The sequence below is a fragment of the Podarcis erhardii genome (assembly GCF_964252035.2).
Source record: "Podarcis erhardii genome assembly, chromosome: 8".
NCBI classification, from domain to species: domain Eukaryota; kingdom Metazoa; phylum Chordata; class Lepidosauria; order Squamata; family Lacertidae; genus Podarcis; species Podarcis erhardii.
Genome location: NC_138499.1, coordinates 23,704,176 through 23,728,306, shown reverse-complemented (window position 1 = coordinate 23,728,306; position 24,131 = coordinate 23,704,176). Strand labels below are relative to the sequence as shown.

The following is a 24,131-nucleotide window of genomic DNA, read 5'->3' as shown; positions in this document are numbered from 1 at the left end:
AAGATCAGACTATATTTAGTGTGCTGTTTTATTGCTTAATATTTTTTAGTAAATGTGCTCCTTTCCCTTTTGAGACAATAAGCTTCATTCCCTTCTAATTTCTGCTGCCTGTTAATTCTATAGGTGATGAACATTGGAGTGTGTTGTTCTCTTATCAAAAGATCCCTAGAACTGAGTGTCAGGATTGCATGTGGGTCCTGAAGCATACAGTGGTACCTCAGGTTACATACGCTTCCGCTAACCCAGAAATAGTGCTTCAGGTTAAGAAGTTTGCTTCAGGATAAGAAGAGAAATCGTGCTCTGGCGGTGTGGTGGCAGCAGGAGGCCCCATTAGCTAACCTGAAGTGGTGCTTCAGGCTAAGAACAGTTTCAGGTTAAGTACGGACCGAATTAAGTACTTAACCTGAGGTACCACTGTACATGTAAACTGCATACCTAATAGTAATATATGACAGCTGGACCATGTTGATTTGCAACAAAACACAAGCACAGTTCTATTCACCCCATTACTGATTGTTAACATATCTTGTCTGCTCCTCTGCTCCTTTTTTTTAGGCCTTTGAATGTACCATTAAAATTATCTATTTTGATTTCCAAGCTTAATCCAAGCCTATTCATATTTAATTAACTTCATTTTGCCCCCAGCTCAACAGAAAGATGCATACAAACACATTATTTCTATTTAAATTTCACTACAATAAAAACAACTTTGCATATTCAGCTCTAGAAAATGCTGCCAAGAATTTTAAGCTACAAAAAAGATGAATCCAGTTGTTCATCCATTTTAGTGCTTACAGATACCACATTAACAGGTGGCTCAATGTAGGTTAATCTCATCCACAACTGCATTTGCTGTAGATCTACATCCAAACTCTATTGTTGACATCTCTTTAGAAGTATAGAAATAAAATCGCAATTAGATCAGTGTTTAAGGAATTTTTATTAAAGCAAGAATCTTATAATCCAAATTATGGTTCTTTGCTCAGCTATCAATTCCTACTGTTAACTACAACAGTAGTGATATTCTGAGCGTTTTCCACAGTAAATTACAAAATTAAAGAAAGGAATGCTTTAAATTTTTGTACTGTGCTGAAAATTCTTTTCCTGGGTTTATAAAACATTAATTTGTTTTTTTAACTTTTGCTATTTTTTTGTATTTTAAATCAATAGGTAATCTAGGACCAACAGTTTTGCTAGTCCTGGCATTTGTTGTGTACATAAGCTTCAAAGTTTCCTTTCCTTTTTTTATTTATTTTATATTTTGCAATGTTTTTCTCAATATTTAGTAGTTTTTCCATGTTTAGATATTTTTCTTCGGTGAAGCGAAATTATAATGCGTAGTCCTGGATCTTCTGTAACCAAAAGAATTAAAATATTAATACTGAAATATATTTCCTTTAGAAAAACATATTTGTATTATATTAAATATTACCAAAACCAAACAGTATACCGTATTTTTTGCTCCATAGGGCGAAACGGACCATAGGGCGCACCTAGGTTTTTTTTGGGGGGGGGGTTAAAAAATCTTATTTCCCCCCCAAAGAGCAGCGTACAGGCTGCGTAACCTCTCCCCTTCCGGAGGGGTTGTGCGGGGCTATGGCACAAGCCTAAGCAACGAGTGGGATGGATCCCGCTCGCCGTTTTGGCTTCCTCTTTAGCCGCACACAAACTCTCCCTGCCGGAAGAGGCTGCGCAGGGCTAAAGAAGCCATTGCCGCTTGCAGCCTCTCCCTGCTCTCCAGGCTTCAGCGAAAGCAACACGAAGCCTCCGGAGCGCGGAGGGAGCGCTCCCTCTGCGCTTCAGAGGCTTAGCGTTGCTATCGCTGAAGCCAAGGAGCCTGCATTCGCTCCATAGGACGCACACACATTTCCCCTCAACTTTTGGAGGGGGAAAAGTGCATCCTATAGAGCAAAAAATACAGTACTTTGACGAGGATCAGGTGTAATATGGGAACATGCCATGAGCTTGCGTAATCTTTTCATCAAGCGGGAACTGATAAAACTGTCAGCCTACAGAAATCATGCATTAGAATTGCATTTTTGCACCAAATTATTGGACAAAGATATGAAAAATAATTGAAATAAATTCCTTTACTTCTTTTTTGCATGCTGGGTAACTTCCACAGTCCTGATTGTTTGTACAGTATGGTGTGAAATGTCACCAGGATAATTGCCAAAATGTCATACTCGAGGCCCGCTGAAATCAACAGACTTAAGGTTCATGGATTTTAGTGGTTTACACTCAGTATGGATATCACCCAACCTATAGTCAATAATGCTGCACAAGGGCAAAAATTCAGCTAACATCTTTTCCATTTGCTAAGTTACCAGTCCCTACGACTGTCACAGATAGCCCTAGTTTTGGTTAAAAATCAATGCAAGTGGAATACTAATCTTTGATCTAGAACAGTGGTTCCCTCCTGGGGTCCACAGAACCCACTTGATGGATATGTGCCATGGACCCCCTAACTATCCAGGACATCCCATTTTGGAGGGACTGTGCCCAAAAGCATGCAATATCATGGCCAGACATGTGTCTCGCATGAGATCACAGCACCCAAAACTACACGTTTTAGGGCACCATACTCTCATGTGGGGTCATGTGACTTGCATACAAGCGTAGCATGCAAGATGTGCAACCCAGTTTTGCACTGGGACATGTTGGAGGGCATGCTGGCACCATAATAAAAACAACCACAGAAATATCAAGGTTTTCAAAAGCAGGGGGTCCGTGGCTTGGCTTTTGAAAAACGGGGTTTGCAGTACAGTGGTGCCTCGCAAGACGAAAAGAATCTGTTCCGCGAGTCTCTTCGCCTAGCGGTTTTTTTGTCTTGCGAAGCAAGCCCATTGACGGCTTAGCGGATTAGCAGCTTAGAAAAAAAAGGGGGGGGGGACCCGCAGGAACTCGCAAGACATTTTCGTCTTGCAAAGCAAGCCCATAGGAAATTCGTTTTGCAAAGCACCTCCAAAACAGAAAACTCTTTTGTCTAGCGAGTTTTCCGTCTTGCGAGGCATTCGTCTTGCGGGGCACCACTGTACTTACCTAATTGGGAACCTCTGATCTACAAGATCTAATTTTAAAAAACCTGTACTCCCTGACAACAGATGCTTCCCCACACTTTGAAACTGAAATCTTCATTATGGTTGTGTAGGATTCAGACAGGGGATTTGGTAGTAATGTATTTAAGGGCACCTACTGCAAGTTAAGGAAAACACCAGCCCACAGTTCAGCATGACAATCTCCGCAACAGAGGTGGGACCATTAGTAATTATGATGCTCCAGTACCAACAAACATTAGATAGGAATCACCGTGAGCAGAACTTTGGTCATCCTCCCCAGACAGAATATTTATTTCACACACACAGGGGCATCTATGCCTGAATTTGAAGCCATTTCTCCAGAATACTTACATTAGACACTTGGAACACCCGCTGGATTGTTAACTGCTTTTTGAGCAGCTTCCTTAGCTTGGTGGGCTTGCAGTACGGCTACAGCTTCATCAACCTAGTTAAGATAAAAACAATGTTATTAACATTGCTGTAAAGGCAAGCTAGTTTAACACATAAGCTGCACTTAAAAGAAAATCATTTAAAGGAAAAAATACTGTTGAGAAAAGAATCCACCTACCTTCGAACGAAGAGATTCAGGAGACTCAAGCATATGGAGGAGTTCAGAATTGTCAATCTCTAACAACATACCAGTGATTTTACCCGCCAGAGTAGGGTGCATGGCGTGAATAAGAGGGAAAAGACGTTCGCCTAGAAAACAGTTGACAAGTTTGCAAGGTTTATATTTGCCTCTTAATACTATTCCAAATAGATTTCCTTTTAACATGCCTCAAAATGAGTACGTTAGCCATCTACATATCAATATTTGTTTACCCCTTTAGCAGAATGGCAGAAGTTTTTTTAAAAGAATAAACCCAACTAAGTTACTAGAACTGGAAAACTATAATAATTAGCCAAGCAGACATTTATGGTTAAGTTACAGATAGGTAGCCGTGTTGGTCTGCCATAGTCAAAACAAAATAAAAAAATTCCTTCCAGTAGCACCTTAAAGACCAACTAAGTTAGTTCTAGGTATGAGCTTTCGTGTGCATGCACACTTCTTCAGATACCATGGTTAAAACACAGATCCTAATAGTAGATGCCCATTATCAACTTAATAATTTGTAAGGTTATGAAATCACATCCCTTTCTCCAAGTATACCTTCCCCCACCCTAACACACTCAGGGAGTTCGCTCACCCAGCTTCTAAACTCTTCAGCTTTCTTCTTTCTCCCACTCCCTGGATCCTCCATACCCTCTTTTCTCTGCACAACTTCCCATCAGAGTTAACTGGGCCCTCAGTAGTGGACCTACTTTTCCTAAGCAATCCCAGAAGGAGCCACATTTCTAGAAATCCTGGCCCTACAGGGCTGCATCCCAAAAGCACACTTACACTGGGGTAAATACATAAAAAAACAACTATAACCAAAGATGATTTCTGAGCTGCTGAGCAGCCCACCTATCACTGCGTGTGCTACTGCACAACTATTTGGAGCAAGCAGCAGCAGTACTTCCCCAGCACTCATGGGTCATTGGACTCAGCCCTAACTTTTTGGACTTCTCATGAAGACATGCCAAATGGTGCTGCTGCTATCTGTCCTCCCCCACGCACGAACACCCCAACTCTTACAACATGAGCCCCACCTCTCCGCCAAATACGGACTTACCCAACATCTGCTTTTGTTCCTGTGGAGGGGCAGAAGCCAACATGGAAGCAGTCAAAGGTTCTTGACCTTGGACATGGACAGCAGGCTAGAATTTGAAAAGATTTAACAGGATTAAAATGGAGTACATAATTTGTGTAGTACGTTCCAAGTTACATTTGCATTAATGTCACTCAGAAAAACTATTTCTAACTCCATACAAGTCCACCTAACCCTACTGTTTTCAATAGGCTTGGGCATGTCCAACTCTGCAAGTGCTCAGGTTATTAATATAACCGACTCCATACAAAAGTGCTGCTATAACTGTTATGCTTACCTGCTGCATAGCAACCTGAGGTTGTGTATTAAGGTGCTGCTGAGGATTGCGAACACCTGCCGCATACTTGTACTGAGGAACCGTGCGTACGGCTGGAGTAGCAGCGGCGGCAGCAGCAGCTGGACGTGGACCCATTGTCTGTGTTGATGTGTTTGCTGGAAAAAAAGACTGTTTTCAGGCCAAGCAGCATATTCTATTCAAACTGTTTCAGCAGATCTCCTTTCACAGTCTAGCTTAAGAAAGTCTTTTAAAAACACATTACACTTCAATTTTCAGACAATTAACAGCATGCCAAACCAAGCCAATATACTTAAAATAACTGATCTCCAGAACTCACCAACACGCTGTGTTGACATTACTCGTGGAACCTGTGATGAAGCTGGCCTCATGGTACTGAATGGTGGTCTGGGAGCAGCTGGGCGGATGGCACTTGGCATGTTCTGGAAAGCTGCATTTGAAATTAATTCACGGTAAGTATGCATTTCTGAACCAACACAAATAAAGCTTTGGTCAAATCCAACCCCCCCCCAAATCCCTAAGAAAAGCAAGTCGCTTACGATGAGGTCTGGCACCCTGAGTAGTCCAGCGAGGACTTGGTCTGAGCTGAGCAATTTGGCTAGGATAGTATGCAGCACGGTTTTGCATCTGTCAAAAAATAATAATGTATTTGTTTAATTCATCAGCTTCAGTGCTTGGCTGTACCAGAAAAAAATGCTTTAGGAAATTAAGTTATTCCATTCAAATTAAAATGCCTGATTATTTTTATTTATTTTATTTTATATAAGAGTAAATGTAATAGGGAACATAGTGTAAGTCATACCTGTGGAATAGCTGCCATGACATAACCTGAAGGAGGCGCTGGCTGGTACGGGTTGATGACTGGATTCGGCACTGCTCTCACACTTGCCATTCTCTGCATGTACTGGTTGGTGAGGTGAGCTTGGCGTTCTTCTTTACGTTGGGCTAAGGCTACATAAAGTGGTTTGGTGGCCACAATTCTGCCATTCATTTCTGTGACTGCTTTGGTTGCTTCTTCTGGTGAAGAAAAGCAGACAAACCCAAATCCTTTACTGCGGCCCCCTTCCATCATAACCTGTTAAAAAAAGAAACGCAACCGTAAAAATGCAGCATAGAGAACACTGAACAATGTTATTTCATTATATTCTATTGCAGCTTGTGATTGAACATAATCTAGCTAATTAATCATGTGTTAGGTTTCTTTTTGCTGCCAGAAGCATACCTAGGAATTTTCATTCAGGGGATGAATCTCTCAGCAGAATTTAGGAAACTTTTGCAGATTCCCCCACCCATCCCCCTCAGAATCCCCCGCTTTGGAGGGTTAAGGTGTAGGATATGGTGCTGAGAGAGGAGGGAAGAATCAACAAAACTCACTTCCCACTTTTCCGCAGTGGAATAATCAAAAGCCTCCTGTAGACAGAATGTGCCTTTTTGTTCACAACAGTGAAACCTAGCTCTACATTCATTTCTCTGAAGTTTTAAAATATCCTATTTTTCGTCCCATAGGACACACCAAATTTTTTTTTGGGGGGGGGGAATAAAGGAAATTCCCCTTTATTTCCCCCCCAAAACCAAGTCGGACAACAGCGGGATGGTGGCGCTGCGCCTCCCTGCTGTCCCCCAAGCTTGTGGGGCTGGCTGATGTCTGCCCGGCGCACTCTGTTTCAGGGCACCCTGCGCGCCGGGCGGCAGGCTGCTATCCGCAGCGTGGGGAGCCCCGCAGGAACTCCCGCGGGCTCCCCAGGCTTGCTGATAGCTTCCTGAAGCCTGGAGAGCGAGGGGGGGGCGGTGCGCACCGACCCCTCTCGCTCTCCAAGCTTCAGCGAAAGCCTGTATTCGCCCCATAGGATGCATACAGATTTCCCCTTCATTTTTGGAGGGGAAAAAGTGCGTCCTATAGGGTGAAAAATACAGTAAAAGCCGATCCAACAGCTTTTAAAAGTCTAACAGCATATTTTGTTCTGCTGCAGACAAATCTGTATGTATATGTAGAATTTATTTTATCTTGTAATTTTAAAGTACCACTAAAAACAATTCTTGATAGTTACTCTCCCTACAAGTCACTCTAAAAGCCGATTAAAATGCCATTTACCTTTGCACTAGTGATGGTACCAAATGGCGAAAATTCTTTGCGTAGGCGCTCATCATCAATTCCATCATCGAGGTTTTTCACATAAAGGTTTACACCCTGAAATATTGAGTAGGTGAAGCGATCAGTATGCAGAACATTTAACCCAGTGAAAATATTTAATTTTTTTTGTATTTATTTAATTTGTATACTACTCCTCACCTGTAATTTCAGGGCAGTTCACAACATAAAAATTCCATATAAAAACCACAAAATACTTAATAAAAACAAGAACCCCCCCACACCAATAAACCTCTCCTCCCCCAAATATTCAGTTAACATCCTACCTGGTATCTGGTGATCCTGTCCTGCTTCATTTGTTCAAATTTGCGCTTCAGCTCTGTTTGTCTTTCTACTTTTTTCTGAGCTCGACCAACATATATTTGTTTTCCATTGAGTTCCTTTCCGTTCATCTCATCTACAGCCTTCACAAATAAAAAAGGTACTTTAACTTGTTTGTCATAGTTGATTCCACATAGAATTAAGTCAGGTCCCCCAATCAAAAAGCTAGAGCAAGTAAAAAAACAAGGAATCTAAACACACATAAACTAGGTGGATGGAATGTACAGACTGAGGCAGTGTGCTTCTATCTTCCTAGCACATGAGAGGGAATAATACACTGTAAGAACACTATATGAAGAAGTAACGTGGCAACAGATTTTACAGCAGGACTGGGGAGATGTTTTGGTCCAGTAGGCCAGATCTGCACCTCACTCACCCAGTGAGCCAACTCTGACAGGTGGGCGGGACTATTTATCATCTGATGTCATAATGCCCAAATTTGACCCAAATCAGTGAGTAGATTGGTCGGACCTGCTGATGCACATGGAGTTCCATCCAGCTTTATGTTAGGTTCAGGGGAAACAGCAGGTTCCAGAGAACTCATTTGAGTTCCTGAACCAAGCAAGTGTGAACCCTTCATGCTGCAGTTGAAACAAAGAGAGTTCAATCCTGCTTTCCAATCACTGGATCCAGCTCCGTCTCTACCTATCCTACACCTGACATCACATTTGACATCAGGCGTGGGGTAGACGGGCAGTTTGGGAAAGGTCTGTTCGGTCAAATGAGGAAACTTGGCAAACCAAATTTAGTCCATGGGCCAAAGGCTCCCTAGCTTGATTTAGAGGACAGATTAATATTCCTCTGATCACTATTAGACCTATTTTAGAAAACCTACTATCTATAAGAATCAATTAATATAAAGATATATAAAAATTAAAACTAGGCATGTTCTGTTTTAGATCAGGTTACACTAAATAAGAGTGTCCAAAACCATTCGTTTTAATTAATTAGTGACCACTCACAACACTTGACAAATTCTTATAAAATGTATGGACTTACTTTCTGAGCATCCTCATGTCTTTCAAAACTGACAAAGCCAAAGCCTTTGGATTTCCCACTCTCATCAGTCATAACTTTCACACTTAAGGCAGGCCCTAAAAAGTACAAAAAAAAATTTTACATTTTATTTATAATAATCTTAATATACCACATCATTAAAAGGTATCATGACAGTGTATAATAAAAGCCTTAAATAATAAAATACAGCACAAATGACCAACAATGATTCAAATTAATTCTCTAAAAAGGCTTGTTTTCAGCAGACAACACTTTTTACTTAGAAGATTTATAAACTGACAACTGTAGCCAAGGCAACCCATTTGGGAGACTAATTTCCCAACGAGTTATAAATTAGTAGTCTGACAAATTACATGGCCATGTCAGACTATGGTTGGCCTTGTTGATCTCATTTTATAATGAATGCCTTGATTTCTTGAACATACTACAATATTAACTCCTTGAAGAAAATTAACATTGCAATCATGGACTGAACAGACTATAATTTACAATTACTACTAACCCAACAGTAAACTTCCTTTTGGTATTGTGCAAGATTAAAGTACACACATTAGAGATTTTATTCTGCCCTGCATTAAATCACTTGGCTATTTTCAGTGTAGAAGTATGGAATGGTTTTTCTTGTTTTATTTAACTTACCAATTGTTAAGATGACAACAAACAAGCAGCTATGTTATCACACATATTCCCCTTAATACTTCTGTTCTTGAGAGCAAACTATTGTTTTTGGCCTTATCAGAGCTTACATGTTACATTGCCAAGAGCTTCGGATTTCCAAAGATCTGAAGCCAGTTTGGAACCTTGGTTTCAAATCCTTAAGTGGAAGCTCTGGTTGGTTCTAACGGCAATCAATAGTGCCAACCTAACACATAAAGGTTGAAATCAATGGCAGGAATCTGCACTCCAGAAGGGCACAAACAAGTGGTTGCAGACGGTGCCTGTCTCAGTCCCTGCCATCTACAGCTAAAAGGTTAATACCGTAACAGCCCGACTCTGTATAAAGCAGGTTATCATCAGGAGTTGAGGTAGGCAAGCTGCAGTTGGGTGCAAGCACTATGATCACACCAGGTCCTAAATCATTTTCAAATACATGGAAAGGAAATGACATTACCAAACTTGCCAAAGAGTTCCTTAAGTCTCTCATCATCCATGTCCTCTCCAAAATTCTTGATGTAAACATTAGTGAACTCCTTGGCACGAGCTCCAAGCTCTGCTTCACGTTCTTTACGAGATTTAAACCTTCCAACAAACCTAGTTAAAAAAGCAAGGTGAAAAGTTGCTTAACTTTGACAAGATTCAGGGCATTATTTTCTTTCTATTAAGGAGGTACTTTATATAGTAAAAGCCTGGTGCTTACCCATACCCTGTGTCAGCTCCTGGCAAGCGAGCTGCTGCCATAGCACACTGCAATATTCCCCCGGTAAGGGAAACAGCAGAGTAAGCTACTCCCAGCCTCTCTATCTGTCATGGAAGACAGATTGTTCAGAATGGGGCAGGCATACTACTCTGCTGTGCTTCCCCAGCCAGAAAAAACATGGCAATGTGCTATGACTGCCCCCAATTGTGACATACTGTCGCTCTCACAGTTCCTGTGCAATGAATGAAATAATTCCCTCCCTTTTGTTTTCTGAACATATATTTCCAATTACTGAACCAACACTAGAAGCAAGAAACAATAATTGATAAAATCTCTCTTCTAAATTCATTTCCGCATTAAAAATTTTTTTTAAGTGTTAAGGAAACTCACACTTTACGATCATTAAGCAGCATTCCATTCATTTTTTCAATAGCTCTTTCTGCAGCTTCTTGTGTCTCAAAGTGTACAAACCCATAGCCTTTGGATCCATTTTCATCACATACAACCTATGAAAATTATTAGGATAGGTCAGATGATTGGAATGTAATTATGCTAATTTAAAGGCTGAATAACTGTTCTAGGTTCTTTTTCCTTTCAACTCACCTTACAAGAGAGGATGTTTCCAAAAGCAGAAAATGTATCATACAAAGCTTTATTATCAATTGACTTATCCAAGTTTTTAATGAAGATGTTTCCAACACCACTCTTACGTAGAGATGGATCACGCTGAGACCACATGATACGCACTGGCTTGCCTTTAATGACATCGAAATTCATAGTATCTAAGGCTCTCTCAGCTACAAAAGAAGTTAGAAAGTGTTAAATTGTTTAAATCTTTAAGGCAACACAAATATCACATAGATATCACTAAGAAAATTAATTGTTAATGTCTTTGCACCCACTTACAATATACAATATCTTGGCTTCTGGATCACCACCAAAATCAAACACTGTTCTAATTTGTGATGTTCAGGAAAGGCAGTGCAATTCCAATGAATGGGGTAAAAATTGGACCCAGGGTAAGCATTCCAAGGAGAAGACAATGGGCAATATTCAGTTAAGCAGTTTTGCTAGTGCAAGGATTTTTGGTTGTACAATAGAACCTCTCTCCCGCAAGCTTTCACTTTTAAATGTACAGTGGTGCCTCGCAAGACGAAAAGAATTCGTTCCGTGAGTCTCTTCGTCTAGCAGTTTTTTTGTCTTGCGAAGCAACCCTATTAGCGGCTTAGCGCTATTAGCGGCTTAGAAAAAGGGGGGGGGGAGTGAAAAAAAATAATCGCAAGACGTTTTTGTCTTGCGAAGCAAGCCCATAGGGAAATTCGTCTTGCGAAGTGCCTCGAAAACGGAAAACCCTTTCGTCTAGCGGGTTTTTCGTCTTGCGAGGCATTTGTCTTGCGGGGCACCACTGTATTTCGAACTACTGTGAATTTCAGCACTATTTTAGCACAGTCCCATACACACAGCCATCAACCCTCTTTTTCTATTCTTGTGCCTCTAGACTTTCTTCAGTTCTGTTGCATGGTCCCAAAATGATGTTAGCAGAGAAAGCCTCAGCCCTCAAGTGTGTTACTTCTCCCAATCCCAAATGATACTGCACTTTTCAGAGTGGAAGCTCAACATTTCGACTTATCTATGAGAATGTTCTTAAGATAGAGTACCATGGTGAAAAGCCATAGAAAACAGAAGTTGCCAAGTTCAAGCCCCAGCTACAACTGGCAATGGCCCCAGCGTGAGTTGCTGCTAGTCAATGTAGACAGCACCACCCTATGGTCCTATTCAGTATAATGCCGCTTCCCAAGTCTGTTAATGGCATGAGGATTGCCAACAAGCAATAGGGTTACATATCAGATGCATGCATTGACTCCCTGCCCCCAAACTCAGAAATTAACCTGGCAAGGAAGGGGCAAACTGTCAGGAACAGGAAAACTGTCTGGCTAGGCTCTATGAACCAAGTGACACCTTTCTTCCCTACCCACCCATGTCCCTGCTCAGAGCAATGAAACAACTGGAGAAGACCCACCATTTCTTATACTCCCAAGCTGCTTTTCTGCCCAGCAGCTCATTCAAGCATTACCAGGAGCTTTTGGCAGCCTTAGGAACTGGCTGTGCTAAGATGTAAAGAGGAGCTATCTGTAGAAGTCCATGCTGTTACAACCTTTTCCCTGTATTTACTGACCTTCCACAATTACTGCAAGCAGTTAAATCACAAATCCTATGTCATGAGTCCTGGATATGATCCTGTAAATCAACTGTCTCTAGGTAAGCATTTGAATGGCAAGCTGTAAATTCAGTTAGCCAAGCAGTGCCACCAAATACCTGTGCAGACTGAAAAAGCTTGAGTGGAGACTCCCATTTAAAAGTTGCATTTCTGCCTAAGAAGCTTATTGCTCTTTATAGAGGCAGAATCTTCAACTCAGATAGCAAGCCCCAGCTAACAACCCACTAGAAAAAATAGCCAATCTCTGACAGCTGGCTATTCCTCTGGTGGAGAGAGGGAAGCAAAGGTAATGGCTCTGCAAAGCTTTCTGTACACCTTAGGACACGGAGCCATCTCTGTTTCGTACAAAGCAGCGCTGAGACAACAGCTCTGCTTGCCTCTCTCTAGGCACAGATTGCACTGTGAGAACTGCCAGCTCAGCACAGCACTGCTGTAGCACAGCCCCTTTCAATGCCTACATCCCGTAATGAAGGGATAAGGAGCTAGAATTCAGCAAAGAGCAAAGCATGGGTGGCTATTCCTTGTGATCCTGTTTGCAACACTGCTTTAAGTGTGTAGTCAATATAAAAGTGTAAACCTCCCCCCACTGGAATGCTTATTCAAATTATTAGACAGTGTCCTATTCTTGTTCATTCTAGCATTTATATTGGAATAAAGTGACAATTGTTGAAGAGCTCTCCCCTTCAAAGGAGGTTTATTTTGCTTAAACACGTTTTCTGTGAACTCAGAAATACTGGTCATTGAAAACATGCTTCTTCACATCACTTGAATAATTTACAAATGTCATTTTTTTTACTAGAGTCTACACAAAGAGAAAACATGCTACTCCATCTCAGTAGAATACTTCTTACAATGAGTTTACTAGAACTCTGGTTGAATGGATCACCCAGCAGAAGAAAGGACAAATTATTTTGAAGCTGGTAGGAAAAAACAGCAAAATACTTTAGAGAAAAATACCTACAGGTAAGCTCACTCCTGGTCAGTTTAGATGCATGTATGTGAATTGGCTTACTCTTGTCAAGTGTATAAACATAGGACCAAAGTATGCAGACTCTCCCCATTTTTCTCACTTAAAGGTAAGAGCTCTAATGCAACTTGGTAATAAGCTGTCAAGACGGACACTATATGGTGTAGGACCAATGTGTCCACAAAAAATTATCACAACTGCCTGACATTTAATAGAAACTAAACTGATTCAAGTCAGCAAAGGCATATTAAAAAAAATATATCTCTATGCATCACTGCAGGCCACCTGCTCTCAAAGTGTCAGCCTTAAGGTAAGAATAGCAGATGGGCTTTGGAAAGAGCGTCTTAAAGACCCCACTCCCTTCCCATTTCTGGTGTCTTAACTGGGCAAAATGCTCACCTTCCCCTCATCAACCAGCAATGGTCAACAATATTGGCCTCTTAAAACCCTGTTTGCCAGCAAGAGGGATGGGTGTTGCAACTTCCTGCCCTGTCTGTGGACAATCGACCCCCCCCCCCCGCCCCATACACCAATTTGATGGATTTTTCATTACATGCAAGGTTGATAAATTATAGTACCCGCGACCAAAGGGCATCAAGCAGCCCAATTCAGAAACTTCTAATTAAGCGTGGCTTGCCCTAGTTTTACTTCGCGCGGGCACACGACCCACTTGCGCCCGTTCCTCCGTCGCCATTTAAGGCCCTAATTATCCAGGCATTTCCTTCAAGGCGCCTCTCATCTCGGACTTCCTCATTGAGCCGGCGGAAGCGAGGCGACAGGCCCGCCCTGGTCGCTGACTCCCCCCCCCCCCAGCGCGCCAACTTAAGGGCCCTGCCTCGTGATCCGAGAACCTAGGGCCGCTTCCGAGATGCCGACCCAGGCCTTTTCGCGGAAGGAGGCCCCGTGGCAAAAAAAAGCAGGCCCAGCCGATGACGAGGCCTCCTTTTCTCCCTCCCGCCGGGTGCCGCGGGGGCTCCTCCCCGCCACGAGGCCTCTCTCCCGGCTCCTCCACAACGCGGTGGGGTCGAGCGGCGGCAGAAGCTGGCCTCACACGAGTGTTTCTCAGTTCACCGCCCCCCTCAGTTATTTCCCCCTCTGGACAGAAATGTTCGCTAATTTCACGTGAAGGAGGGCGAGTCCTTGCGGGGTCGGGGAGAAGGGGGCTCTGAGAGAAAAAAAGACTTATGGGGAAGCGCCGCCGCGAGGCAGGCCCAGGACTCTCCGAGGGGCCGCGTTGAATCCGTAAAATGGATGCTCCGGGGATGACTCGCGTGGAGGAGGCGGGGAGAAGCGGAAGGGGAGGAATGCGCGGCGGCCCTCGTGGGGTGCGAGAATATGGCTCCGGGAACAGGAAGCCGGAGGCCGGGAGGGCAGCCTCCCCCAAGCCCCCACCCCCAAGCCCGGACAAATTCCGCCCGGAAAGTCCCTGGAAATGCCTCGCCGCCGTCCCTCCCCGCACGTGTCCCCGGCCCACCCGCTCCTTCCCCATGTGCCCGCTCCTCGAAGTGGGGGGGGGTAAAAGAAGAGAAGGGAATCAATCGCCCGACCAGCTACGGCAGCTTCTCTGCCCTCCCCGTCCCGTCCCGTCCCCCGCGCTTCCCCCCCTTCCTCACCGTCGGCGGGCTGCTGGAAGTTGACATAGGCGTAGCCCAGGGAGCGCCGGGTGATCATGTCCCTGCAGACGCGGATGGAGAGGATGGGCCCGGCGGGGCTGAACTTCTCGTAGAGCATGGCCTCGGTGACATCGGGGTGCAGGTCCCCCACGTAGAGCGAGGCCATCGGGTAGCTGGGGGCGCTGGGGTTCATGCTGGCGGGGGGACGGGGAGGGGGGGCGAGGAGGCAGGGCAGACTCGCGAGCGCCGAGGAGGCCGCGACGGGCCGCCGGGTTCGAAACTCAACGGCTCCGCGGAGGCGGTTGGCGACGGTTGGCTCGAGCGCTCGTTGCTGCCGGCGGGAGGAGGAGGAGGAGCGGGTTGCTGCTGCTGCTGCTCCTGGAAGCGGCGGCGGCGGCGGCTCTTCTTTTTCTTCTTCCTGCTGCTCTTGGTAGTGGCTTGGGCGGGTCTCCTCTCGGCTGCGCCGGGTCTGGGACTTCGCTTCGCTTCACCGGGTTATTTTATACCAAACCGGCCGGTTTCAGATAGGGGCGGGTGGTAGTCGAGGGAGGTTTTTTTTAATGGTTTTTTCGGGCTTTTAAGATTTTTTTTGGATTTTTCAAGGTTTTTTTTTCTTTTAGTAATAAATGGTGCGGCGGAGCTGGTGTGCCCGGGGAAGGCCGGAGCACACACACTACGCACAACAGCACCTTCAGCGGCCGGGGGACAAGGGGGAGGCCGCCGCCCCGGCCGCGCACTATATATAGAAGCCCCGCCCCCAGCCGCCTCTACCATACAGCTCGCCACGCACTGAAAGGGCTCGGCGCGCACGCGCCGCCACAAAAGGGAGAAAAAGGGAAGGAGGAAAGGGGCGGAGCAGAAGCGCGTGGCGGTTGCGTCTGACGCCATGGCTTACGAAAAGGTGCCCGGGGTTGGGCAGTAGGTTGCGCATGGGCAGTTGGAAGACGCACGAGAGAATAGGCGGCTAGATCGCAGGACTATTGTGGTGGTGGGGAGGGCAGCGGTAAGGAGGAAAGAAGGAGCGCATGCGCTGTTGGCTTCCTTGCGGTTAAAAAACAGGCCATTAACCTTTGTACAAGACGCATGCGCAAGGGGAGTGGCAGGCTATTACAGGTCTACGAATAGCAAGCTTTTTCGTAAAGAACGCTTCAGACGGGCGCATGACAGTCAGGTTTCATGAACGCATGCGCAGAGATGGGTGTGTGTTTTTTAACAGAAAGAATTGTTTAGTTGGTAGGGAGAGGGAAGAACTGGTGGTTGTTTACTGTGCTGCTGGTAAAAAAGTAAACTCAAGGAGGGGGGATCTTACTCTCAATAGTTTAGACTCTGACATTGTTTCCACCATTAAAATGTAGATCATTTGTCCTTGTTGCTGTCATAGTTAAGCTTTTCAGCTAAGGTTGGCTACCAAAATGACTTTGCAGCAGTTAAAATTCAGAATAAAATACTGTTACGTTGAAAATACCATTTCTGGGATAGCCCTACCCCACAAAGGTGCACTCCTTCATTGTCTTCTGAGACAGACGGATGCCAGGATAGCGTTGGTTAGAGTGTGCTGCTAATAGCACCAAGGTTGCAGATTCAGTCTCCATATGGGACACGTGCAAATTCCTCCTTGCAGGGGGTTGAACAGGGCAGGTCTATGGTTGTTTCTGCCCCCCACCTCCAATATCAGCTCCAAATCTTTCTGCCCTGAAGTAGGAAATTCTGTGTATCTGAAGTTTACCATCACCAATAGATGCTTGTGATGGAATCGTGACATTATGGCTGGATGAGACACTGGATGAACACCTGTTAATTCATTACATTTGTATCCCAAGAATTCAATATGATACAGTAAACAGAGAGCTCCCATCTAGCTGCTGACCAAACCTTGATCTGTTTGGCTTCAGCATAATTCTAGTTTCTTAAAATAGATGAGTTACCTCTTATTTATTTATTTATTTCATATCCTGCCTATCTCCTAGGACAAGACCCATTATAGCTCACAACATGAATTAAAAAAAGTGAAATTATAAACTGGACATATTAAAGCTAAAAGCATACCAATTAATATAAATATTTAAAAGCACACACAAATAAGTTCTCTATTAAAACAACACTGAAGTCAAACACCTAAAACCATTTAAAAATAAGCCAAAAAGGAAATATACATCACCCACACCCAGAATACTCTGCCACAATAGCCAACAGGCCATAGGCCTGTCCTAAACAAAATAGTTGTTAGCTAGTGAAAGAAAAACAGAGGCAGGCAGCCTAGCCTCTTGTGGAGAGGAGTTCCATAAGCTGGGAGCAGTAGCTGAGAAGGCCCTTTCCCATATCCTTAACAAGTGTGCACATAAAGTGACTGGACCAAGAGAGAGTCTCGCCCAGAAGATCTCAAAGCCCAGCCAGGCTCATATAGGGAGATACAAACTTTCAGATTTTCATGGCTCTTGTAAAGAGCAGTAGAATTCCTGCCCACCCTTGTAGCGCATGCTTATGGGCAAGGTGGAGGTTAGCATTCCTTTGTGAATAAAGTGGGCATGCTGCTTCTGGTTTCTGGGTGCAAAAACAAGAGGTGATCGAACAGAAGCAAATCCCCCAAAGTAGAGGGAAGATTCTTGAGGTATGAGCATTTTTTACATGTCCCACCTCCCCCTTTACCTCCCCCTTCAACTAGGAGCAGGCTGAGGGGCCTAAGCAAGTTTGCTTCCACAGAACATTTATTTAAATTCTTGTTGAATTTATTATTATTATTATTATTATTATTATTATTATTATTATTATTATTTCAGTTACAGATAGGTAGCCGTGTTGGTCTGCCATGGTCAAAACAAAATAAAAAAATTCCTTCCAGTAGCACCTTAAAGACCAACTGAGTTAGTTCTAGGTATGAGCTTTCGTGTGCATGCACACTTCTTCAGATAATTATTATTATTATTATTATTAGTCTGTACCCCACCTTTCTTCCTACAAAAGCCCAGGATAGCAAACACATAAACAATAAAGCAATTAAAATATCTGAAAACAATTTCTATGCATATGCAGACTGAGAAAGAGCTCCACAGCCTGTCTAATATTTAGCGGGAGGGAATTCCAAAGGGTAAATGCCACAGCACTAAAGGCCCAATTCCTTCATTATTAAAATACTGTATGTCTATTCTCTTCCTGTCCCAACAACAGAACCTGCAAGGCAGCTTGGCAGAGTACACAAGCAGTAAATCCCATTTAGAATCATCAAGTTGGAAGGAACCTCAGAGACCATTTATTCCAACCCCCTGCCAATGCAGGAGACCCACTATGCCAATATTCATGCTAGATGACTGTCCAGCCTCTGTTTAAAAACCTTTAGTGAGAGTCAACCAGCCTTTCAAGACAGCCTGTTCAACTTGCAGTCTCCGTCACTGTGAATTATTTTGTTATTCCAGATGTATTAACACAGAAAGCCCAAAATTCACATCTGACTGGGATGAGGGACAAAGAAAGCAGTGCTAGGAACACCCTGCCTAGAAAAGTCCACCTCACCCCTTTCCTTATGTTCTTCTTTGGCAATGCAGAAACTTTCCTTTCCAGCATGGCTTTTGGCTTTTAATGGTTGAGAATCTTCACTGAAGACTTGCTGTGTTAAACTGCTATTCTCATTGTTTTCATCTGCTGGGTTTCCACCTCTTTCTTATCAACAATGGCACTTTTCAGTGGTGTTTTTTAATTTTTAAAATGTAACTTTTTGTATTTTTTATACTGTTTGTATATTCCTTTCTTTTTCAGATGCCTTGATTTTTTTCCCCCAAAGGGAGGGATTTAAATGTTTTAAATAAATAAATGCAACAATGTGAACCTGTGTTTGTGGTGTTCATGAGATTTGTGTTGCCTCCCACTTGTCAAACATTATTTCTGTATCATGTGACGAACTCACATGCTCTGAGCTTGCTTTTCCTTCATTCTTCTGTCATTTCTCTTGCATCAGGAAGCCTCATTCGCCTTTTCCTCCTCTGGCTTGAACTTTGCCTTCTGCCTCTTGTTACTATTTAAATTAGTGAGCACTGATCCTGAAGAAACTGCTGAAGTCATCAGTCCTGTTTGCCAGTTATTTCTGTTTCTTCTTCTCACTGAATCATAAAATCATAGAACCGTAAATTGGGAAGGGACCCCAAGGATCACCTAGCCCAACCTCTTGCAAGGCAGGAATCTCAGCTAAAACATCCATGGTAGGGCGCCATCCAACCTCTTCTTTAAAATCTCCACAACCTCTTGAGGGAGTCCATTCCACTCTCAAACAGCTCTGACTCTCAGAAAGTTCAGAATCTCCTTTCTTGTAACTTAACGCCATTGGTTTGGGTCTTACCCTCTGTAGCAGGAGAAAACTTGATCCATCTTCCATGTGACAGCCCTTTAAATATTTGAAGATGGCTATCATAACTCAATTGCCTCTTATCCAGGCTAAACATACCCAACTCCCTCAACAGTTCCTCATAAGGCTTGATTTCCAGACCCTCCTCTGCACACATCCCAGTTTGTCAATATTCTTCTTAACAAATGATGCCTTCTTTGCACCACAGCTTATCTCCATTGCATCCTCATTGTGCCATCCTGCACTTTTTCTGGGGAGTGCAGGGCCTTCTACAGTTCATCTCCACCTCTGCTCAGTTTATATTCCTGTAAATAAGCCCAAATATTGCAAATGTGCCATACCCTGCTTCCAAAGGATATTTAGCTTCCGCTGGAACATCTCGCCACTTGGAGGAGTGGGGAGCGTGTTAGTAGGTACTTCATAGTAAGCAAAAAGGGTTGATCCAGTATATTATTATAAAGTATTATACACGGCACTTTACAAAGAACAGGTGTGGCAGGTCTCTTCCCTGAGGGGCTTACAGTCTAGAACAGACACAGGGAAACAAGAGAGGGAGTGGGGAAATAGAAGCTGAGAAGGCAGGAGAAGAATATGTGGTGATTTTAATTACATGTACTTCGGCTTAATTGCCATGAAGTGCAGGAACTAGGCCACGGGCCTGAAGCTGGGAGCCCAGCAGATGTTTTTCGACTCCCGACTCTCACCATCCCTGACCATTGTCCATGGTGGCTGAAGGGAGAGAGTCCCAACATTTGGAAGGCCACAGGTTCCTCACCCCTAAACAATTGAAAGGTTTTCCAGAGACGCCCATTCTCCCCCTAACTCTCCTTGTGCTCTGCCTCACCCACTTGTATCTTCCCTCAACCCCTTTTGGGCTCCATCTGGAGTCAGTGGCAAGAGGAAGCAATGCAGTGATGACACATTAAATTGGCTTGTGTCGCTGAGGTTCTACAGCAGCATGCTGAGAGAAAGGATTTCTCTTTCATTTGGCTTCGTCAAGCAAAATAACCAGTTATGGTTTATGATTTTATTCATCCAGATTCTGTCTGATATAGCAGCAGAATTCCCAAGGTTTTTTTTTTTCTTTAACATCTTAGCAAACCGCAGATCACACTTTCTCCTCTAATGATGATAACTCTTCACCATGGCAACAAGCAATTCATGCCACAGAAAATTAACAGAAGGAAAATGAAAATGTTTTTTTGTTTTTGTTTTCAGTGGTCTTGAATAGAACAAAGTTAGGTGGTGCTGTGGAGAAGTCTTTGTAAACTCTGAACTGCAGATGGAGGCTGTAACCCTAGGGTGCAAGTAAGGTCAAAGCAGGAAGTCTAGTCTAGCAGGGAAAATCAAGGTCCAGCAGAAACAAGAACTAGCACTGGAATGCAAGACACTTTCAACAATAAACACAAGCAGGTTTCTGCGGTTGCTTGAATAGTCTGTAAGTGGAAGTATTTATAAGTGGCAGGCACATGCCCCTGCCCCCATCCCCCCCCCCCATACAAAGACATATTCACCACACTCTGGTGTCAACCAGGTAACGCAGTCAAGAAGGGCACCCACTCATCATCAGCAGGTTGCAAAAACTGCAACTGATGCCAACAAAACATGGCTTGATGGAGCATTGGAGTCTTCAGTTGGAACTGCATCAGTTGCGGCATCCAGCCCACTATGGAAACAAGCAACTTTGTCCTCAAAGTGTCCAGCAAGCTACTCACAGAAGGTCTCTGAGGTGTTCTTAGATTTGTCCACTAAGACAGGTGTGAATAGCCTATACACCTTGAAGAGCTCTGCTGGGTGATTACTCAAATACATGAAGGAAGCAGGAAATCAGGCTCTTTTTGTTGCTTTCACCACCATGCAGTAGACCCAGTCATGAACGCTAGGCACATGCCTTTGCAGTGGGACTTTCATAGTTAATCCAGAGCTGAATTAACTATGACGCTAACTATAGTATAGAGAAGGGCACTTACCGCACTAAGTGGGTTGCCAATACTGAGTAGTGGACAGTCCAGTGGATCTGTGATCCGTGGCTCACCACGGCTGCAAACCCGCTACTCAGTGAAGTGATTAAGTAATCTTTAGTAAAACTTGGCAGAAACTGCAAACTCAGCTTTCGAAATATAAAGTGGAAGTATACAACATCAACATTATTTTCCACCCTGCTGTAGGTTTTGTTTCATTTTGAAAGATATTTTTTTATTTTATGGTTTATTATTGTTTATATTTTGAATTAGATATATATAGGGGCACTCTCTCTCTCTCTCTCTCTCTCTCTCTCTCTCTGGACTCTAAAGGCCTTCATCTGGCCCTGCTTCTGAGAGCCCAAACAGACAGACTCGTGTTTGCTAAACATATGCTTGTTGATCCCGTGCCTTATCTCCCCACATCTCCCCATAGCTCTGCTTATTGAAGACTCTCTACCCCCCAAACCAGTTCATTTCTGGTAATCAAAGCTGTGCAGCACAGGGAGGTAAGGCAGGATAAGTTCATCCATAAGTTCCATTTAGTAATAAGAGTAGCACTCCCTCACACCTAAGGTAGATCCAAAGTACACATTTTGCAAATGTGTGTGTGTGTGTAGTCCAGCATTGCAGAGGGTTGAACAAGATGACCCTCAGGGTCTCTTCCAATTCTACAATTTTATGATCTTAGAGTCTGTAGCAGGGCTGCAACAAACTGAGGATAGCGAGCAGCCTATTTGAACCTAGCAAATAAATATCGAAACCTAGTTTTATTATCTACCTTCATGTCCATTTTCAATAAGGCTTTTCAAATCAAATCAAATTGTTTAGTTAATTAAAATCTGAAGAGCCCCCCCTCCCCACTGCACCCAATAATTCATTTTCTGCACTGATAAGATCTGCAAATGTTCAATTTCATTATCCAGAAACTTGTTTGGTTGCTGTCAAAGCGTGCGGATTTCTTTTGTGCTATTGAAGATGCTGCAGTATTATGCTCACTCCCCCCCCCCCTTTTGCTAGGCTGTTCAGTTTGCTTAGCAATTGATCCAGTTTCAAATGCTTGCTGTCCCACGGAGTGTTCATTACCACCATTAACTGTGGTTCTGAAGATGTGGGTCATGAGTCGTTTTGTCTCACCTTGAAAAGTCCAGGCTTTATCTTCGCTTTTCTATTAGACTTTTGTCACAGATCTACAGCAAGCACATGAGGATCCCACTAGTCGGGAAGGGGGAGAAGAAAAGAAGTAATAGATCTGAACATTTTGTGCAGTTCATGCAGGCAGCATGACAGTGTTGCTTGGCTTAGTTATCTCACACCTAAAATGAAGCATATTTAAAGGGTAGGAGTTTAGATTTTATTCTTTCTTTCTCTCAAAATGTATAATTGTGTTATGTGGGTAGCAATTTAACTGAAGAACATTACAGATAATTTTGATTTAAAATAAGTTTATGTGTTCATAGTGCAAAGAAGGCCACATTGAAACTCTGGACAAAAGCTAGGAAATTTATGGAGAGCTTATCTACCTTCTGTCCTGGGAACTCCTACATTGGGCTGCCCTTCATGAATGTTTAGATAAGAGGTGGCAAACCTCTTTGGACCAGGGGACAAAAATGGGTTTTTGAGAAGGCATAATGGGTGGCAGCCACAAAATGCCAGCTGCCATGAGGGAATGACATAACACAAAATGGCTGCCATGGGGTATGAACAAAATGGCGGCCATATCTACAACTATACAGTATCAGAAAAAGAGATGAGCACAAAATGCTGTGAGCATCCCCAGCCCCAATTGATGCAGGAAAAGGCAACTATATCAGTCAAAGAGAAGCTCTTTGCATTTCGACTCTGTTCAGAACAGGTGGAAGGGTGAGTGTCTGATCCTGGCATCCAATGAAATGTGGGCATGTTTAAGAGGACATATTCAATGTAGGAGAGGCTGAGCCAGTGCAAAGAGGAGCTGAACAGCAAGAATAAACAGTCTCTTATTCACTGCAGATTTCTGAGGGGAGATTTACTGAGGGCTGTCTCTGCGACATCTACGCTGGCATGGTCATGTCCACAGAATGGAAGATGGCAGGATCCCCAAAGGCAACCTAAGGCCCAGGGGCCGGATGCGGCCCAATCGCCTTCTCAATCTGGCCCGCAGATGGTCTGGGAATCAGTGTGTTTTTACATGAGTAGAATGTGCCCTTTTATTTAAAATGCATCTCTGGGTTATTTGTGGGGCCTGCCTGGTGCTTTTTCATGAGTAGAATGTGCACTTTTATTTAAAATGCATCTCTGGGATCTCTGGGTTATTTGTGGGACATAGGAAGTTGTTCATTCCCCCCCAAAAATATAGTCCAGCCCACCATATGGTCTGAGGGAGGGTGGACTGGCCCACGGCTGAAAAAGGCTGCTGACCCCTGCTCTTTGGGGAGCTGGCTTCAGGTACCTGGTCAATTGGCAGACCAACTGTAAGCTACAAAGATGTCTGCAAACATAACGTGAAGGCTGGCAACATCAACCCTACTGTGTGGGAATCCCTTGCAGACAACTGAAATGCCTAGAGACTGGCAGTCAAGTCGTGTACCCATAGGAGTGAGCAGAGGAGAAATGACCGCTGGGAGGAGCGCAGAGATAAGAAACGCCATGGTGTATCTGAGGCAGCACAACCAGATGCCTTCATTTGCCCCAGGTGCAACAAAACATGTCTCTCCCACGTTGGTATCTACAGCAACAGCAGGTACTGCAACTGTCCAACAGCTTAATCTTGCCTCCAAAAGTGCACTTCTCCATTGCCTCTTGAGGCAGATGCCAGCAACAATTTGCAGGCACCATAGAAAGTTCCGGAAGGCACACTGCTGCCTCCAGGTATCACATTGGCAACCCCTGGTTTAAAAGCTGCAGCTAGTACAGAATGTGAGGGACGCAGGTGGCGCTGTGGATTAAACCACAGAGCCTAGGACTTGGTGATCAGAAGGTTGGCGGTTCGAATCCCCTCGACGGGGTGAGCTCCCATTGCTCAGTCCCTGCTCCTGCCAACCTAGTAGTTCAAAAGCACATCAAAGTGCAAGTAGATAAATAGGTACCGCTCCGGCGGGAAGGTAAACGGCGTTTCCGTGTGCTGCTCTGGTTTGCCAGAAGTGGCTTAGTCATGCTAGCCACATGACC

At 43.9% G+C, this 24,131-nt stretch overlaps 1 protein-coding gene and 1 long non-coding RNA gene across 4 annotated transcripts; both read right to left on the bottom strand.

The window, feature by feature from the left end:
- Positions 1-921: 921 nt before the first annotated feature.
- On the bottom strand, positions 922-15,415 carry PABPC1 (poly(A) binding protein cytoplasmic 1). Of its 3 annotated transcripts, none has more exons than XM_081874310.1 (15): positions 14,688-15,415; positions 10,493-10,686; positions 10,280-10,395; positions 9,644-9,783; positions 8,515-8,609; positions 7,461-7,598; positions 7,138-7,233; positions 5,848-6,120; positions 5,585-5,672; positions 5,365-5,475; positions 5,028-5,182; positions 4,715-4,799; positions 3,628-3,758; positions 3,411-3,504; positions 922-1,349 (listed from the first exon to the last, which is right to left on the bottom strand). In XM_081874310.1, the coding sequence occupies exons 1-14, from the start codon at positions 14,878-14,880 to the stop codon at positions 3,412-3,414; spliced, it is 1,908 nt and encodes a 635-aa protein (XP_081730436.1). In that variant the 5' UTR covers positions 14,881-15,415; the 3' UTR covers positions 922-1,349; position 3,411. The 3 variants fall into 3 exon arrangements, with proteins under 3 accessions (XP_081730436.1, XP_081730437.1, XP_081730435.1); XM_081874311.1 differs by having other exon boundaries at positions 922-1,352; positions 9,653-9,783; XM_081874309.1 differs by having other exon boundaries at positions 922-1,352; positions 14,688-15,414.
- A 6,573-nt stretch (positions 15,416-21,988) lies between these two features.
- Positions 21,989-23,687, bottom strand: LOC309348199. Its single transcript, XR_014159293.1, has 2 exons — positions 23,491-23,687; positions 21,989-22,196 (listed from the first exon to the last, which is right to left on the bottom strand). It is a non-coding gene; the product is annotated as an uncharacterized lncRNA (long non-coding RNA).
- Between the last annotated feature and the right edge of the window lie 444 nt (positions 23,688-24,131).